This window comes from Sphaeramia orbicularis, chromosome 20, assembly GCF_902148855.1.
Source record: "Sphaeramia orbicularis chromosome 20, fSphaOr1.1, whole genome shotgun sequence".
Lineage (NCBI taxonomy): Eukaryota > Metazoa > Chordata > Actinopteri > Kurtiformes > Apogonidae > Sphaeramia > Sphaeramia orbicularis.
The window spans coordinates 17,998,534-18,018,426 of NC_043976.1; the positions used below are offsets into that span (position 1 = coordinate 17,998,534).

At 38.5% G+C, this 19,893-nt stretch overlaps 1 protein-coding gene across 4 annotated transcripts; it reads left to right on the top strand.

Annotated features, from left to right (window-relative positions):
• Nucleotides 1-46: 46 nt before the first annotated feature.
• On the top strand, nt 47-19,662 carry mastl (microtubule associated serine/threonine kinase-like). Of its 4 annotated transcripts, XM_030123192.1 has the most exons (14): nt 47-345; nt 1,440-1,577; nt 1,666-1,805; nt 1,894-1,982; nt 2,071-2,177; nt 2,258-2,417; nt 3,286-3,431; nt 8,070-9,101; nt 10,637-10,778; nt 10,898-10,912; nt 13,938-14,051; nt 14,155-14,256; nt 16,223-16,413; nt 19,645-19,662. In XM_030123192.1, exons 1-13 carry the CDS (start codon nt 169-171, stop codon nt 16,378-16,380), a joined length of 2,520 nt encoding a protein of 839 aa, XP_029979052.1. In that variant the 5' UTR covers nt 47-168; the 3' UTR covers nt 16,381-16,413; nt 19,645-19,662. The 4 variants fall into 4 exon arrangements, with proteins under 4 accessions (XP_029979052.1, XP_029979051.1, XP_029979053.1 ...); XM_030123191.1 differs by lacking the exon at nt 19,645-19,662 and having other exon boundaries at nt 16,223-16,594; XM_030123193.1 differs by lacking the exon at nt 19,645-19,662 and having other exon boundaries at nt 10,898-10,903; nt 16,223-16,594.
• The last annotated feature ends 231 nt before the right edge of the window (nt 19,663-19,893 follow it).

Below are 19,893 nucleotides of genomic sequence, written 5' to 3' on the forward strand. Positions count from 1 at the left end.
TATAAACAGGCAGTTATGAGGGTTATCTAATCCAAGGGCCAAGGACCCCGCGGAAAAAAAACTGGAATTCGAATTTCAAAACAAACCCAAGATTGCTGTTGGATCATGCAGGTGTTTAGTTTGAGCTAGCTGTTTGTTCCAGACACAGAATACATCTTCTTTTAAGTAATGAGTAACATGGAGGTAGATGAAAAGAATGAATCCAATTCACGACACAAATCAGCGGATTTTCCAAAGCCACCGTCTATCGAGGATTTCGCCGTTTTGAAGCCCATCAGCCGTGGTGCGTTTGGGAAGGTGTACCTTGCTCGCAAGAAGTGCAATTCCCGGTTGTATGCCATAAAGGTAAATTAGCATAACCCTTTAGACTAGGGGTATCAAACTCATGTCAGTTCAGGGGCCACATTCACCCCAATATGATCTGAACTGGGCCGAACCAGTGAATTAATAACTTAATAATATAAAAATAATGCCAACTCCAAACATTTCAATGTGTTTTATAGTGAAAAAAGTAAAATTCCATTATGGAAACGTTTACATCTATAAACTGTCCTTTTAAAAATGTGAATAACATGAACAACCATGAAAAAACTGACATTTATCAAGAAAAATAAATGCAGTTTTAACTATATTTTGCCTCTGCTTATCATTTGTAAATGTGCATTACAACTTACAGATCACAACGGATCTGCAAATTTACAAAATATTTCAGTAACTGGCAGAAAATTAGCAAAATTGCACTTACTTCTCTTAACACATTTCTAGTTTTTCATATTTTTTGTGAAAGGCTAGTTTGTAAATTTACACATTTTCATGTTCACTATTTTACACTAAAACAGAGAAAAAATTTGGAATTGTCATTATTTGTAGGTTTTTATCCAATCCGACTTTATTTGTAAAGCACTTTAAAACAACCACGGTGGTCCAAAGTGCTGTACAGAAGAATAAATAAACCCGAAATAGAAGAATAAAATACAGAAATAGATTTAAAGACGTAGAAACTGTACAAAAAAGAAAAATATGCTATACAGAAGAATAAATAAAACTCAGATAAAAGAATAAAATACAAGAATAAATTAAAAAGCCATACAATTAACTTAAATAAATAAATAGGTGAATAAGAACAATAAACCACTACCAAATAGAAAACAATAGAATAATAAAGATAGTACCTTTATGGTAGTATTTTACTGATCTGACCCACTTGAGACTAAAGTAGGGTTTTTTATGACCCCTAAAGTAAAATGATTGACTGTTAATATCTTGAGTGTAACTTTTGTATTTCATAAATTCATCCCACGGGCTGGATTGGACCCTTTGGCGGGCTGGATTTGGCCCCTGGGCTGCATGTTTGACACCTGTGCTTTAGACTTTAACTGTCTACTGAGACCACAAAGTTGTTAAAAAATACTCTAACACAGTGTTGAATTTACCTCCAGGTGATGAGAAAAGCTGACATGGTTGATAAGAACATGACGGGGCAAATGAAGGCAGAGAGAGACGCCCTGGCTTTGAGCAAAAGCCCCTTTGTGGTTCACCTGTTTTATTCCCTTCAAACTACCACAAAGATCTATCTGGTAACATCAAGTGGCATATGTAACGTATCATTAAGTATATAAGAGTTGTAGATATTAAGCCGTCATTACTGTGCGTCTTAACCCACAGGTCATGGAATACCTCATTGGAGGGGATGTCAAATCTCTGCTTCACATTTATGGATATTTCGATATGGATATGGCTGTAAAATACATCTCAGAGGTCGCATTAGCTTTGGACTACCTTCACCGGCATGGCATAATCCACAGGTAATGTGATGTTAAATTAAACTTCTTTAGGTGGTGTTACACATGTATAAGCCTGTGGTTTATATTGATGTGTAATGTGACTTTGTAGGGACTTGAAGCCTGACAACATGCTCATATCCAACAAAGGCCACATCAAATTAACAGATTTTGGCCTTTCTAAAGTCAAGCTTGATAGAGGTAAAAATCCATCACCTTCTTGCATAAACAAACTGATTTTCTATTAGTCATCTTAACATCTGTATTTTCTGCTTGTCCTCCCCATCAGAGCTAAATCTCATTGATATCCTTACTACCCCATCCTTGGCAAAACCAAAAAAAGACTACTTTCGAACCCCTGGTCAGATCCTTTCCTTAATCAGCTCGCTTGGATTTGTGAGTGAATTCATCTTATTTTTACATCCTACAGCTTTCGTAGTTTTATAATAACTATTTATTTGTTTTCTTAAACACAGAACACCCCTGCAGCAGAAGGTAAGCGTCACTGCAGTGCATCTGCTGTGTCCAGTCCCATGACCTGTGGCAAAATAAAACAGAAGAATAGCTCTCTTGATTCACCTCTAATGAAGAAAAAAGATCAACCCTACTCTCCTGCAGGCTACCCATGGAAATGGGGTAAGTACTGTGGAAACTCAACAAGTTTATTTTGGCTTCCAGTTTTTCTTCTATTCAAAAGCCTTGAGGAATGACCCATTATGTGTGGAGTATGGGGTAAGGTTTGTGTGCATACGATAGAAATATGTGCATATTAGTCCATAGTTGTGCAAAAATAAGTATTTGTAAACTCTTGAATGAGTTCAATCGCACACAAAATGTATTGTGTGTATTTTATCTGTCAGAATACGAATGAATAAGTTTTGACAACAAGAATTACAACACGAAATGCAACTTTACCATTACACTTTCTCCATCATGAATACGAATTCACAAACGTAACTCTACTGTCAAAAATACATCACCACTTCACAGGCATTATTTATCATCAATTCCACAAATAGCGCACGAGTTCAGGTTCCTTCTCCGTGGTCAGAACAATGTACAAATGGTTTGATTTGACCTGATTTCATTCTGACTTCGTCGGCCATCTTGCACAGTGATTCTGCCCGATCTTGCTGCAGAAGGAGATCCTGAACACGTGCAGTCTGTGGAATCGATGTATTTTCTGCTCGATAAATAATGCCTGTGAAGTGGTGATGTATTTTTGACAGTAGTGTCACGTTGGTGAATTCTTATTCGTGATGGAGAAAGCGCAATCATAAAGTTGCATTTCGTGTTTGTAATTCTTGTTGTCAAAACGTATTCCTATTCTGACAGATAAAATACACACAATACATTTTATGTACGATTGAACTCTTTCAAGAGTTTATATTTATTTTTGCACAACTATAGGCTAATATGCATGCATTTTTACCTTATGCACACAAATATTTGGACAGTTTCTTACCCCATAGTGGAGGACTGATGTTTTGGTTTACCCCAACAGGACCTAACAGTGTGTTCAATCCACATAACTTGGCTAAAAATCTGACCCCCTCACTGCTGAAGACCAGGAGGAGATTTGAGACAATGAGTGCAGGCAGCACGACAGACACTGACGGTGGCATCAGTCCACTGTGGGAGTGTGAGGAGGTCAGTGACTGGACAATTGTGCTATTGTAACCTATAAACAGTGTTCTCTAAAATGTCTCAAATTTGTGAAATGCAGCTTGGCCTAAAGTACATCCTGCTCTGAACAGACTTTTGCATCTGTCGATGTCACTCACTTGCACGCTTATCAGTATCACCTACTGCACACGTGTTACTTTATTTACTATTATTATTACTGTTTATGTCATTCAGTCACTTTAACAAATAAGTTACTTTAACAATTTTTTTTATCTTCTCTTTATTTCTCTATTGTATTTTATATGTATTGTCTTGTGCTGTTGTACATGTGAAGTCCCCCCTTGGGGGATTAAAAAAGTATATCTTAAAATAAAGGATTAGACCCTCTGATATGCTTTTTAGTGATGATACTGATAACCAATATTTAGGGAAAAAAGCCCTACTACAAAAAGGCTGAACATTCTTATTTAGTGCTTTTATTCTTATGAGTCTCACTTAAAAATATAGAAAATGAATGCGTTCTTGTGCTGGCATATTACACAAACATTGGTTTTAGTTTGTTACTTGTCAACATGGACTTGAAATACCAAACAGTGTAATGTGTTTTATTGTATTTGTATGTTAGGTGGTATATGGCACCTCAGTAAAACTTTTCATGATTTGGTTTTATCAGAAAACTGGATCAAACCCTGGACGTTTCCACTGTGGCTCCCATACAACTCATTACCTGTCATTAAAATAAACACGTCAACGTATGCTTATTAGCTGTAATAAGATTAGTTTCTGTTCAAGCATCTGAACTCCTCTAAAAACTTGCTGATAATATGACAAACAGAAAATTAAATATACAGTTAGGGCTGCACGATTAATTGATTTTAAATCGAAATCGGATTTTTTAATAAGGACGATTTTTAAAAACGGGAAATCGTCAAATCGATTTCATCTTACTTGCTAAATTTTTCATTCACAAATGTACATTCTGAAACACAAAACCAAATATTTATTTTTTAAAAGATGCTGAACTTTATTTAAAGCTGTTAGATAAATCTGGAAACAAAAAGGCTCTAAAAAACCATCAGTATTTGCTCTGATGACATTTTATTGTAGTGTATTCGCCCTGGCAAACTTATGTTATTTTCTTGTTTAGTATACATTGTTTGTATACTCTACTTCATTCAATATAGATTTAACGAAGAAAAAAAAAAACTTCTGTGGGTTCATCATGTGATATCATAACAGAGTTGAGGTCGGAGCAGTGGCTTGCATTGCGGGCTGCTCACAAAAACGACATGCTGACTTCTGTTGTCTTTTGTAGTTTTACCCAAAAATCGAAAATCGAGTTTTTAGGGGAAAAAATCGGGATTTTATTTTTTGCCAAAATTGTGCAGCCCTATATACAGTATTATTCATATTCAGAATACTTTATTAGCCCTTGAGGAAATTGTTTATTATGATTAAAGCACTGCAATTATTCATTGTTATTTATAAAGGTTAAAATTACCTGATCACATTCCAGTCACTATTGGTATCCTTCTCATCCAGTGTCACTGCTGCGAAGAAGGCTTACTATAATAACAAAATTCATTCTGCCACCGACACCAAGAAACTATTCTCAACCTTTAAAACACTACTCAACCCTCCACCTCCACCGCCCACTACTAATCTGACAGCAGACAATTTTGCTTCATTTTTCACAAATAAAGTGTCTACTATCAGCAGTCAGTTCACTGATCCACCCATAGACTGCACGCCTCCTTCTTCAACATCATCATCATCACACACTGCTTCCTCTCCCCTGACTATGGCTACTACTAACTCAACTGATAAAAGCCCAACTGCGTCATTCCCCTCATTTACTCCCCTCACAGAGAACGAGGTGTCTAAACTCCTTTCCTCTAGCCGTCCTACAACATGCCTGTTGGACCCTATTCCATCCAACCTCTTACAGTCTGTTGCCCCTACTATCACAGCACCAATCACACATGTGATTAATGCTTCACTGACTTCAGGAACATTTCCTACAGTATTTAAACAAGCGCAGGTAACACCACTACTCAAAAAACCTTCCCTCACCCCCACTCAAGTGGAGAATTATCGACCAGTCTCACTCCTCCCATACCTTTCTAAGATCATCGAAAGGGCTGTTTTCAAACAGGTCACAGAATTCCTCTCCCAAAATAACCTCCTGGACATCAACCAATCTGGCTTCAAAATCGGCCACTCCACTGAAACGGCTCTGTTGTCTGTGACAGAAGCCTTGAAAGAGGCTAGAGCAGCAGCCAAGTCTTCAGTACTCATTCTACTGGACTTATCAGCAGCATTTGACACTGTCAATCATGATATCCTGTTATCCATACTCTGGAACATGGGCATCACAGGCCACGCACACTCCTGGTTTCAATCTTACCTTACTGGTCGGTCCTTCAGTGTGTCCTGGCTAGGGCACACATCAGCAGTTCACCGCCTCACCACGGGGGTCCCCCAAGGCTCTGTGTTGGGCCCCCTCCTTTTTGCCATATACACCACCTCACTCGGTCAGATCATCCACTCACACGGCTTCTCATATCATTGCTATGCTGATGATACCCAGCTCTATCTGTCATTCCCACCTGATGACTCCACAGTCTCAGTGCGGATCTCAGATTGTCTCTCTGACATATCTGCATGGATGAAAGCCCATCACCTTCAGCTGAACCTGTCCAAAACTGAACTGCTGGTCTTCCCAGCTAAGCCAACCATACAGCTGGACATCTCCATCACTATTGACTCCATACCTCTGGCTCCTACCAGTGTAGTACGTAACTTGGGAGTCATGATTGATAATCAGTTGACCTTCACGGATCACGTTGCCTCTGTCACCCGATCATGCCGTTTCACTCTGTTCAACCTAAGAAAGATCAGGCCATACCTAACCGAACAGGCCACCCAGCTCCTGGTGCAGACTATGGTTATCTCCCGTCTTGACTACTGCAATGCTCTTCTAACGGGCCTCCCAGCTTGTGTTGTCAAACCACTACAGATGGTCCAGAATGCAGCAGCGCGTCTGGTCTTCAATCAGCCTAAAAGGGCACATGTCACCCCCTTACTCATTGAGTTACACTGGCTACCCATAGCTGCCCGCATCAAATTCAAATCTTTAATCCTAGCCTACAAAATTCTCCGTGGGTCTGCTCCTGTCTACTTAGGTGCACTAATAAAAGCTTATGTCGCCCCACGACCACTCCGCTCGTCTGGGGAACGTAGTCTGGTGGTCCCCAGACCTTGTACAAGACAATCCAGGCTCTTTTCATGGGTCGTTCCACATTGGTGGAACGCTCTACCAAGTGCTACAAGAACAGAGTCATCCCTGCCTATCTTCAAGAAGCTCCTGAAGACCCAGCTCTTCCGAGAGCACCTCCTGTCCTAGCACTTTCAAACATTCCATTTTAAATATTCTAATAAGGTTTTTCCCAGGACAACCACAGATTCTTTCACGATTATCTCTGGACCTGCTGCGGTGGTCCGGCCTCTTCCCTGCCCTCATCATCACCACTCACTTATCCTCAACCGCCTCCATGTGTCTCCCCCTACTCCCCCCTTCTCCCCCTCTCCCCCAGTCCCTATCTCTATCGCTCTCTCTTTTTCCCCTTCTCTACTCTCTCTCTTTAACCCCAACTGGTCAAGGCAGACGGCCATCCTCCAGGAGTCTGGGTCTGCTCGAGGTTTCTGCCTGTTAAAGGGAAGTTTTTCCTCGCCACTGTCACCAGTCACAAGTGTTTGCTCCTGGAGGATTCTGTTGGGTTTCTTAGAATTGACTTAGAGTCTGGTTTTGACCAACTCTATATATAAAATGTCAAGAGATAACTTTTTTGTGATCTGGCGCTATATAAATAAAATTTGATTGATTGAGTGATTTAATTGGTTTTCCCCTGTAAGTCGCTTTGGAAAAAAGCGTCTGCCAAATGCGTAAACATAAACATAAACATAAAATTAACCACGGTAATAGTATTAATTGTTCCCGGTCTCCTTTAAATCAAGCTTTATATTAACTTGAATATCTTAGGAAGTCTTACAATGAGAATATATTTTTTTATGACAAACAAAATTTCCCAGTAGATACCACTAATAACAAAATTTTTGTTTTCATAAAATTAATTATGTCTTTTACATTGCTTTCTTTTTTTTATGTAACATTCATCTTTTTTATGTTGCTTTAATTTTGTTCCGTCCTTTATAAAATTTTTGTCTATTTGGTTGTTTTCATCTTTAATAGTTATGATCTTTAAGGTCAACATTTAGAATCTTAATCAGGAATATGAATTGACATGCCATGTTATTTTTAAGTAGTTTACTCACTAAAAAGCTCCAGGACCCATTTTGCACCCTGACCATTACTACAAATGCATCAAGAATTCTAATTCTATAGTATTCTAAATTTTAGAGCATTCTGAAATAGCTAAACAGTTACATACAGTTTTACTTTTAGTACTTTAAGGACCAAAATGACCAAAACTGGGATATTTTGAATTATCATCAGTAGGTTTATAGGTTAAAATCCTTATTTCATTTGGATAATTGCTCATTAATGTTGTAGAATGGGTTTCCATATGATTTCAAGGAGGATATCATTTCTCACATTTCTGTTTACCTATTTTCCCTGTTTTTATTTTTTTATGCCTTCAGAAAGAAAATGAACATCGTAATGAGCAGAGGAGAAGGCATTCAGCGTCCAAAGTTCCAAATCAGGACGGTGCACAAACCAAACTAGACACCGCTGGAACCAGAATCAATCTGCCAAAAAACACTGTAGAGAAGATGGAGACGACACAGGGTGATTACAGTCTGCCAGAAAGAGGTGACAGTAAAACCGTCACGGCACCAGCTGTGAAAAGAACTTTTTCAGATTTAGAAAGAAGCCCAGAGCTGCTAGAGGTTCAAGCCAAGAAGAATAATACAGATTATAAGAGATGCTACGAGATTCCGAATGAGACTGCAGGGTTTCACACCGGCCTGACAGGAAACTTTTCTACCATCCACATCACTGACTTCATGGCTTGTAATGAGGGGATCGGTTTAGATCAAGACCAGGTCCCGAATCGCTCCAGTCCCATTGCTGTGGCCAAGACTCTGTTTTCTGAACTGGAAGATCCGGCGGAGGATGTGTTTGAAGACAGAGCCAAAGACTTGTCTCATTTGAGTTTCACATCGCCGCTCAGTAGGAACAGTGACATCTGCAGGAGCCTGAGTCTGGACTCTGAGGGCTCCATCCACGACACATCCCTCACATCCGTCAGCCACGCCTCCCTGAAGCCGAGCTGCTGTTCCATAAACGTCACTTCAGCTTCATTCGACGAGCAAGAGGAAAACGAAGGGTCCTCCCCGTCCGATCCACTGCCGAGAACCCCCTGTGTTGTCACTGATGAAACACCAAAACTCGGTCATTTCAGTCGCAGAGGAGAGTCCCAGTGCTCTTTGCTCAACCGTCTTCCAGACCTGCAGTGTGGTGTCGGCCAATCCCCCTCATTCCTCAAACCCAGGAACGTCGTAGCTTTCCGTAGCTACCACAGCTCCATAAACCGTTCCAACATGTCAGGGTTGTCCAGGATGAGCACCGGGTCTGTAGAGCCCATGGAGATGTCCACAAATGCTTCATATCTGTCTGGCACCACAACACCTGTTCATCAAAGACCCAAGTCCAGAAGCTCTCAGTGTCAGGTAGGCAGACCAGGATCCACTTATCCATCATCAGTCGTGTTCACATTAGTTTTACCAAATGGGTGAATTTGGGGGGGGGGGGGGCCAATGACGAACTTTCACAGTGCATTTCACAGGGTTCCCACAGGGTCTTAAAAAGTCTTCAATCTACAATTCTGCATTTAATACCTTAAGAAAGTCTTTAAAAGGTCTTACATTTTATATGGTAGGTCTTGATTTCCGTTGTCATAAACTTGTTCACTGTACTGTGTTTAAATGTGTCCGGGAAATAAATGTCCAAGCTGCAAAGACAGTAATGTCAGTTGACTCAATTCCACCCGTTCCAATTTGACAATTTATATTGAAATTAGGAACCAGTTATCGCGAACTTTGCAGCCCCCGGTGAGAAATGACTCAATTTGGAGTAAAATGCATTTTTCTGAAGTCTAGGAGTCACAAATTTTTCTCATTATGGCTGTTTTTTTGGGGGGTTTTTTATCTCTGCTTGAGCAATGTGCCAGAGGACCGAAACGTTATTATATTAAAATTTTTTGCAAGTTGAATGGACAGTGCGCAGGATACCTTTTTTTCTTCTTCTCATTATGGCTGTGAAATGTGCATTAAATTCTGTTCTAAGTGGTCTTAAATTTAACCTGTAGAAACCTGTAGGAACCCTGGTTTCTACTCAGTGACCCTGCAGTAAATGGTACCTCTGTTTGTAATAGTTTGTATTCATTTATTGTTTTTTAGGTTAGGTTTGAATTATTTTTAGGCTGTAGATACGACACACCACACCTAAATATGATCAAATATCTCTGTCATCGTTTAAAACTTAATCAAAATACACATACAGTGGTTGAACATCCAGACCGTTACAACAAATGCATCAAGAATTCTAATTCTATAATATTCTAAAATTTGGAATACTCTGAAATAACTAAGCAGTTACATGCACTTTTATTTTTAGTACTTTAATGACCAACGTGACCAAAACTGGGACATTTTGAATAATCATCAGTATGTTTATAGGTTAAAATCCTTATTGTTACCCTTAAGATTTATACAAGCAGCATTACAACTTAGATATCACACTGGATCTATAAATGCACAAAACATTTAGCAACATATTGTTAAAATTGCACTTACTTCTCTTAAGACTTCAGGTTACTCATATTTTTTGTGAATGGATAGTTTGTAAATGTGCACATTTTAATTTCATTTCATTTTGTTTGTTTACTTCAAGCATTTACAGAATACATGCAAATTCAAAATTCCAAAATCATTCATCTATACTTGAAAAGGAGGATTTTCATGTAGTTTAACTTTTTTTTCACTAAAACAAAGAGGAGAAAAATGGAGTTGAATGTTGGACTGCAGTATCTTTACACAGTGGTATTACAACTTAAGTTAAACATGTGAGATCTTCCTCCACCACGGTGTTACAATATGTTGAAGCATCTCCTCCAAGCATGTTTTGATTATGTTATGTTATTCTGTTAAACTTTTTCTTCTCAGTAACATTTGTCACATTTCTTTTGGTTTCTTGAACCCCTCAGACTCCTCAGCCCATGTCAACCTCCCAAACCCCCTTCAGGACCCCAAAGAGTGTACGGAGGGGTGCGCTGCCTGTCGAGGGGGTGCAGATTTTAGGGACTCCGGACTATTTGGCTCCAGAGCTCCTTCTTGGAAATCCACACGGTAAGACATGGTCCCATGAATCATGGGCTGTTTTAACCCGAACATTCCCACAGTCAGTGTTTAAGTTCAGGATGCTTGACATTGTAGCCCTTGTGACAGGCATTCTCTTTGAGTTTCAGGAAGGGGTCAGTGTGGTAAGTTTATGAAAACGGTGCAGTGTTTGTGAGCCAGCTTGCATGTAACCCAACCTGCTAATATTTGAAAGGGAATGAGCTGATTTGTTTTGTTTTTTTCCTCCCATTTCCCCATCGCCACTGTTTCTGCTTCTTAGACTTTGAACTGGTGAACAAACTGTGGGCCTGATCAGAGGGAATGGGTTCAAGTGTGTGATTAAAATAAAAAAAGGGTTCTAACATGGAGCTAACTTATTAAGAGCAGGAGATTTCCGATCAGTCTAAACTGTTCCAAATGGTGTCGTTCTGCTCTTAAAATAAGTGTTTGTGGTTTCTCACAATGCAAAGTCAGCCACACTATATTTTTGACATTTAGCGACTTCCATGCAAAATGTCAGTTAATAATAAACCTTTGATTTAGCATGCTATTATTTATTCAGATCCTAATGGGCTGAGGCTGGTGTTTCCTGTCAGCTCTGACATGAATGGCCTTGTGCGGCAGTTTTTATTCATCTGCTGCTGTCGAGAGCTTTTGGAAGAAATGATAATTGTTATTTCAAATCCTTGAAGTTTCAAGAAGCATATTTAATTCTTTAGAGCTACAACTCTGGCCACAAATGTGTTTTATATGTTGGATTTTCACTGGATTTGGAAACCAGCAGCGATGAATAATGACAGATAGCTCAGGCTGTTATACTGCCGCTGGAACGGAAAAGAAATGTTCATGTTGTAACTGCCCACTCCAGGAACTACTGTGAAATATAATCCATAATAACTAAGTGAATCATAATGTGTAATCCCCTCATCCTTTACCTAACTGGTCCCAGCAAGGGCTGTCACAATTATGAAAGTTTAGCTGATGATTGCAATAAACTTTAGTTGAGAGAAATTGCCCAGAACAGATTCTTAGTGTTTGAACTCTGACCTAATACTGACAACATCACTAGAGCCAGTCAAATCTCAAACGGTGGAAAATGTGGTGGAAGTGTAACATTTCTTATTTTCACTCATCTTTTACTACCCTAATTCCAAAAAACATGGACACCATGTGAAATGTAAGAAAAACAGGATGCAATGATTTTCAAATCTTATATACCAATATGTTATTCACATTAGAACAGAGAAAACGTATAATATACTTCAAGGTGCGGGAGACTTTTGTGACCAATTTTTTCATCAAATCTGTAAAACCTCAGTCATAGCCTAAGTATCACAAATCTGTAAGTCTTTCTGTGATTACTCATCTGATTCTCTTGCATTACAGGGAACAATTTCGAAGTGCCATCCACCATAAACAAAACTATGTGTTTACATTCAGAGCTGGGCGGTCACTCGGGCATCTTCGGAAATTTTTGTCGCGATGTGCATTGTGGGAAACAGAGGTTCGCGCAGCCGCCTGGAGCATTAGATTTGATGAAAAATCGGATCACGGAAGTCTCCCGCACCTTTAAACTGAGAAAATGTTTTTGTTTGTTTGTTTTTATGAAAAAAAAAAAAAAGCCAATTCGTTAACGTCAAGACCTGTCCATAAAGTTGGGACAGGGTTATGTTGTGTAGCATCCCCTCTTCTTTTAACAACAGTCTATAAACATCTGGGATCTGAGGAGACCAGATGCTGGAGTTTTGGGAGAGGAAAGTTGTCCCATTCTTGTCTGATATAGGATTCTATCTGCTCAACAGCACTGGGAGTTCTTTATCATGCTTTTCATTTCATGATGCATCAAATGTTTTCAGTTGGTGAAAGGTCTGGACTGTAAACATGCCAATTCAGGACCAGGACTCTAATTCTATGAAGTCGTGCTGTTTTAATAGATGCAGTTTAGCATTGTCTCACCAAAACCTGTATTCTGGATGGGAGCATATGTTGCTCTGATACTTGTATTTACTTTTCAGCATCAATGATACTTCTCCAGATGTGTAATCCACTCATTCCATAGTCACTGCTGCAGCCCCATGCCATCACAGATGCAGGGTTTTCAACTGAACACTAATATCAGTGGATGATCCCTCTGCTGTTCTGTCCAGAGGATACAACATCCGTGGTTTCCGATTCATCTGACCACAGAACAGTTCCCACTTTGCTTCAGTTGGTTTTAAATGAACATTAGTCCAGAGAGGATGGCAGCGTTTCTGGATCATGTTTGCATGTGGCTTCTTCTTTGCAGTAATGAGCTTTAACCTGCATTTGTGGAGGGCACGGTCAACTGTGTTCACAGACAATGAATTCTTAAGTGTTCCTGAGCCCATGCAGTGATATCTGTTAGAATTATGTCTGATTTTAGTGCAGTGCCTCTTGAGGACCTCAAGATCATAAGCATCCAGTATTGATCTTCAGTGTTGTGCCTTGTGCACAGAGATTTTTCCTGATTCTCAGAATCTTTTGATTATGTGTTGTAGATGATGAGATACTCAAATCATTCTCAATTTTACACTGAGGGACATTATTCTGGACTTTTTCCACAGTTTGTACGTGTAGTTTTTGGCAGACTGGTGAACCTTTGCCCATCTTTACCTCTGGGAGACTCTGCCTCTCTAACATTTTCTTTTTACCCTGTCATGTTAATGAATCCTAAGTTGTTGCAGGGTTCCTCTGGCTGTTTATTTTTAATACACCTTACTTTTTTAGCCTTTTGTTCTCACCATCACAATGTTTTTTGGGATGGGATAATGCCGGAATGTGATGGCAGACTGTCATCAAAAACAAAATGATCTCATCATTTAAATTTGAACTTTTGATGTGTTTTCTTTGTGGCAAATCATTGAATTCTGTTTATTTGCAATTTACACAGCATCCCAATGTTTTTGGAATTCAGGTTGTAAATTGGGTAAACATAGACGATTGTTACTGTTATATTAAGTATTCATAGTTAGGGCTAGGTCAATGAATTGCAATAAGGTGATTCCATAATAATTGTGACAGGCCTAGGCCCTGCTTCTGCCACAGCGGTACATGTAGTTGTGCACATTCTAACTGGACTGTAGAGCTTTAAACTGCTGCTCTACTACAACAGCAACATAATGTGACTTTTCCTCTGCCCCCGTCCAGACTGCATGGTGGACTGGTGGGCTCTAGGTGTGTGTCTTTTCGAGTTCCTCACAGGTGTCCCCCCCTTCAACGACGAGACGCCTCAGTTGGTCTTCCAGAATATTCTCAACAGAGGTAGGTGTGACATCACTTTAAAGCAGTAGCACATGCACATATGTATTTCTTTTGTCTTTTTGGACCAATAATCGTCACGACTTTTTTGTTGGAATAATTTTAGATATCCCTTGGCCTGAGGGAGAGGAGGAGCTATCTGAGACTTCAAGGAATGCCATTGAAATTCTGCTCACGATGGACATGAGCAAACGGGCCGGTCTCAAGGGTGAGGACGTCTCTTATATCTGATATCTACATATTCAAATCACACCTGATCTGGAGAACAAATGATGGAAATGCCGTTTAAATTGGACTACTAATTTTAATACCTATAGTGCTGAATGGTTTAGGTTTTGTAGACAAACTATTCATTTATGTAGTGTAGATCCTACATACATATTTTGAATAGAATCGTTTATCAAAGAATGTAGTAGGAACAAATTTAACCAAGATAGTATTGTTTCAAAGTTATCATGACTGCACTTACTGAAAATGATAGCAAGGTTTTTTTTCTTTTTAATGATGTACTGTTGCTACAAAGTAAATATTTGAAATTAAATGAGTGGCCTTTTTTGATGCTTAACTTTATCCAGTTTTGTTAGAAATGAGTAAAAATGGCCTGCTCTTACTTTGATTTGCATGTACATAGCCCATTATCGTGCTGTCTTCACCGACCACATGTTATGTCACTTGCTAAAGTAGCGAGAAAGCTGAGGATAGGTAAACCTGCAGGGTAACTATCCTTAGCTTTGCAAGCGTAACAGGTTTGATGGGACCCCTACTTGGTGGGTTAAAAGTGTCCAGCATTTCACCCTCAAATGTTTTACTTTTTTTATCATTGTGTTGTTGAAATGTGCAAAGCCTTCCTTGAAAAAGTCATCTGGATGGGAACACACGTTGCTCTAAAACCTGTTTATACCTATATATGCATTCCATAGGTACTAATGCACCCCCATACCATTTAAGATACAGGCTATTTGAACCCCCTTTGTGGTCATTGTTGCCAGAGCTCACCTATTGGACTGAAACTTTACAGACTTTGTCTAAGATTTGTAAGAGACAGATCCCTCCAGACCCAATAACAATAATGTTCAGTGTGGAACCAACAGGAGTGGATCGTAGCACTAAACAGAATGTTGTTCTGAAGTTTGTGACACTACTGGCCTGACTGACGCCGCCTTCTGTTAAACTGGAAGAACAAAAATCCTCCAACTCATCAGGCTCTATTGAAAGACATGCAACACTTACATTTGGAGAAAATCTAATTTTCACTAAAAGATAATGTAAAGTTATGTTGTTCAGTTTGGCAGTCCTAAGTAAGTAGACAGAACCCCCCCCCCCCCCCCCCCCCCCCCCCCCCGTTTTTTTTTGTTTTTTGTTTGTGTATGTGACAATGTACATGTGAGTGCAGGTGTGGTGTTCTTGTTCTGACACACATATTGGATACTATATATGACTTTTTTATGTTGTCATTGTTCTAATTTCAATAAAAAAAGAGTAAAAAGGTAAAAAAAACCAACACCACACACATTTCCTCATAAAAATCAAGTTAAAATAAAATGCAGGAGATATATATATATATATATATATATATATATATATATATATAAATAAAGATACATGCTATTAAAATGACCAGTGAAAACAAACCTGATCCAGATTGTCTCTCTATATGTTTTTGACTGTTTTAGTACTGTATCTGGATACTTATAGTGCATGTTTTTTTTAATGTTTTTATGCAGTGAAAATAGCATTTCAATTTAAGACACAATCTGCCTTTTCACTCATCCACATGCTGCACCCATATGTATCGGCTATGTCCTTAATGGAAATGAGAATCAGTTCTCAACTAACTTACCTGGTTTAATAAAGGTTAAATAAATAAAAAAAAAAAAAATACAAATGGTTGAAAATGAACATTAAAGAAAAACACAAAATTGTTGAAAATATCATAAAATTGTGTATTTAGTTGGAACTCTATTACAAACTGATGGAGGGCTTTTTAATTAAGAGGAGATATGAGTTTATTGATCCAACCGTGGGGAAATTGCAGTGTTTACAGCTGCAAAATACAGACAGTGTGGAAGACTGTTCTGTACATACATACATATATATATAAATTTACATATTTGCAATATAGTTGCACATGATGTTGATATGAAATGACATAAAATGACTTTTTTTGCCACCAGAACTGAAGGTCCACCCCCTGTTCGAGGGCTTGGACTGGGACAACCTGCAGAACCAGCCGATGCCTTTCATTCCTCAGCCAGAGGATGAGACAGACACCTCATACTTTGATGCAAGAAACAACGCCCAGCACATCGCCGTGTCCGGCTTCAGTCTGTAGACAACAAAACTGTGTTCCACTTCAAAGCCTTCTGTCTTTTTTAATTATTTTGAAACGACCAAGATATTTTGGCTGCAGATCAGGTGTGCATATTCCTTGGGTCACATGCTCTCACCTCCAAATATCTAAGGTTTTCTCTTCAGGGCTGTCAACTTCCATTTGTGCAATCACCTAGAACATTTTTTAAATATAGTACCTCATTGTGTTTTGTTTTATCATATATGTATATACAGTCCCAGCTCTTAAATTAGGTCCTTCTACTAGAAACATTTACTATTCCTTTAAGCCTTGATTTCTGTGTAGGTATGATGTTGTATTGGTGAAAGATAAAATAACTTTGTATATTATTTCATGTAAATGTGGCACTTCCTGCGTGGTGTTAACTTTCCATGTGTAAACTTCAGCTTCATTTCACTGCACTGTTCTCAGACTGTTCCCCTGCTGATAGTAGACTGGGTGGGCAGGCCTGCTGCATTTGTCTCTGAGGGGGTCAATACTGTAAGAAAAACACCCTAATATATGTATATGTTACAGATAATGTATTTTTATGTAAACTTTGTTCATAACAGTCATCATTTTAAGGAGTGGGTAGTTTGTAATGTAACAACTGTTTTGTTTTTTTTACTGCTTTTAATGTCGGCTTGTTTGTCATTTTGAGTTCATTACTAGGCTTCTACCTACGTGTGATTTTTTTTTTTTAATCTTATTCAGTCTGAGGGAAAAAAGAAACCACAAATAAAATCTGTTTGTAACTACTTGCTCCCTTTTTTTTTAAATTTTATTTTTATTGAGTCCTTCAAAAGTTCACAAATCACATTATTAAAAAAAATAAATCAAAGACATCACAATTAGTCCACAGCCCTAACACAGAGCCGAACACATTCCATCTTGCACTAAATTGGAAAGAACACACATTAGTAAGATGTCCATGTTGAAGGAACAACTCTTCCTTTTTCTCCCACAATCCCCCCTCTCCCCCAGTCAGTCAGTCATAAACAAACAAACAAACAAAAAAGAAAGGGGGGGGGGGCACATTGGATCTTCCAGCATGAGCTGAGTTCAATCAGCATCCCTCAATATGAGCCGATCTGTGTTAAGAAGGGTTCCCACATACTTCTATATATATCCATCTGTCCATTTATCTTGTGGATCAGTCTTTCAAATGAGGCGGTCTCTGATAAGGCTGAATACCATTCAGAATAAGTAGGGTTGTATCTGCCCCTTCCAGTGCCTTAGTATGACCTTCTTAGCTGTAGTGTGTGCAATTTTAAGCCAATGTGCTCTTTTGACTTCTAATGTAACATCATGTTCCAGGAAATTCAGAAGACACAACGCAGGTGTCAGGACCAAATTCAAATTTAAAGTACTATTTATCTTTCCCATGACACTATGCCAGTAAGAGGTCTTTGCTCCCTTTTCTGATACATAATAATATGACTCTATTTTGTTGTGATAATATATACAGTACCATGCAAAGGTCTTTGGCAATATTTTACTGTCATTTTTGTAGGTTTGTAATGGTGATAATGCTACAGTAATAATAATTACTAGTAACTGCGAGCATTTATGACTGGTGATGGGTAAATGATGCCCCCTGACATGGGGTGTGTGGCACATTCCTCTAACTGTGTCTACACGGTGTTGACACTGTGTTGGTGTTGCTTCATGGTGCCATCTGGTGGACTTAAAAAGTCACTGCAGGTTGCCTGGATACACAGTGGGGTGTGTTGCTTCAGTGGACAGGGTGGACACCAAATGACTAATTAAAGCACTTATTGAGTGAAAGAGAAGTGGATGTATACTAATTAACTTGAATATAACCAAAATAATATGTGGCAGACACAGGAAAAAATGGAATGGGGGGTGCTATATAGACATATGTATGTGATATCCTTCTCCAAATTGTCATATTCCTGCTCAGGTTTGTAGACTCCAGCTCTAATCAGCTACCATCACCCAGCAATTCAGGGTGCAAATCTATTTTTGTGTTTGCTTTTGTTATTTATGCATTATTACTGAATCATGATTGGTTTCAACAACAGTAGTAATATTTACTTTTATGGAAAAAAATGTTTAATTTGATGAGATTTGGTCTAGTGGAGTAGATTTGTCATGTAAATCCACCATGGATGACATATACAGGGTGGGGAAGCAAAATTTACAATATTTTGAGGCAGGGATTGAAAGACAGTGTATGACCAATTAGTTTATTGAAAGTCATGAGAATTTATTTGCCACAAGAAAATGTACATAATAGAAAATGTTTTTATTCTATGTGTCGTCCTCCTTTCTCAATAACTGCCTTCACACGCTTCCTGAAACTTGTGCAAGTGTTCCTCAAATATTCGGGTGACAACTTCTCCCATTCTTCTTTAATAGTATCTTCCAGACTTTCTCGTAATAGTTTTGCTCATAGTCATTCTCTTCTTTCCATTATAAACAGTCTTTATGGACACTCCAACTATTTTTGAAATCTCCTTTGGTGTGACGAGTGCATTCAGCAAATCACACACTCTTTGACGTTTGCTTTCCTGATTACTCATATGGGCAAAAGTTTCTGAAAAGGTATGGATAATAGTGTTAGGTATGATTATGACATCAATATATGTTCGGTTTCAAAACAATTGACATAGTGCCTGCTGAGAAAAAACAATTAAATATTCATTGTAAATTTTGCTTCCCCACCCTGTACAGCGTGTCAAATGCAGAGTTAACGGAGTTTTGTTGCAGGGAAGTACAAGTGAAAATCCACAAATCCCAGAAAGTCAAAACTGATTCAAATGATTGGTTTTGCTTGAATTAAGCCAAAAAAAAAATCTGCCAATGGAACAAGTGAAAATTATCTTGGTAAGATTTCTTGAAATAAGATTTTCAAGAACTATTGTCTAAAAATAAGTGCTTGTATCTCACTGAAAAGTCACTATTTAGGTGATTATTTCTTATTTTAACTGTGATGAGATTTTTGACTAGAAATGAGAAAAATACACTTGGTAAAATTTAGATTTTGTCCAGTGCCCTCCAGGTTGTGTAAGGGCTATTTGACCAAGAATGAGAGCGATGGAGTGCTGCGTCAGATGACCTGGCCTCCACAGTCACCTAAACCCAGTCCAGATGATTTGGGATGAGGTGAAGGCAAAAGGGCCAACAAGTGCTCAGCATCAAGCAAAGGGTGGTTAGTCTGAAGGATCTAAAACAGGGGTGTCAAACTCGTTTTGGGTCAGGGGCCACATTCAACTAAATTTGATCTGAAGTTGGCCGAACCAGTAAAATTTATATATTATTATGTTATTATATGTCAACTTCAAACTTTTCTCTTTGTTTTAGAGTGAAAAAAGTAAATTTACATTATGAAAATGTTTACATCTACAAACTATCCTTTCAAAAGATCCGAATAACATGAACAAACTGAAAAAATAAGTGTAATTTTAACAATATTCTTCCTCAGTTTATCATTTACACATGTACATTATAACTTACAGATCACAGCGGATCTACAAATACAAAAAACATTTA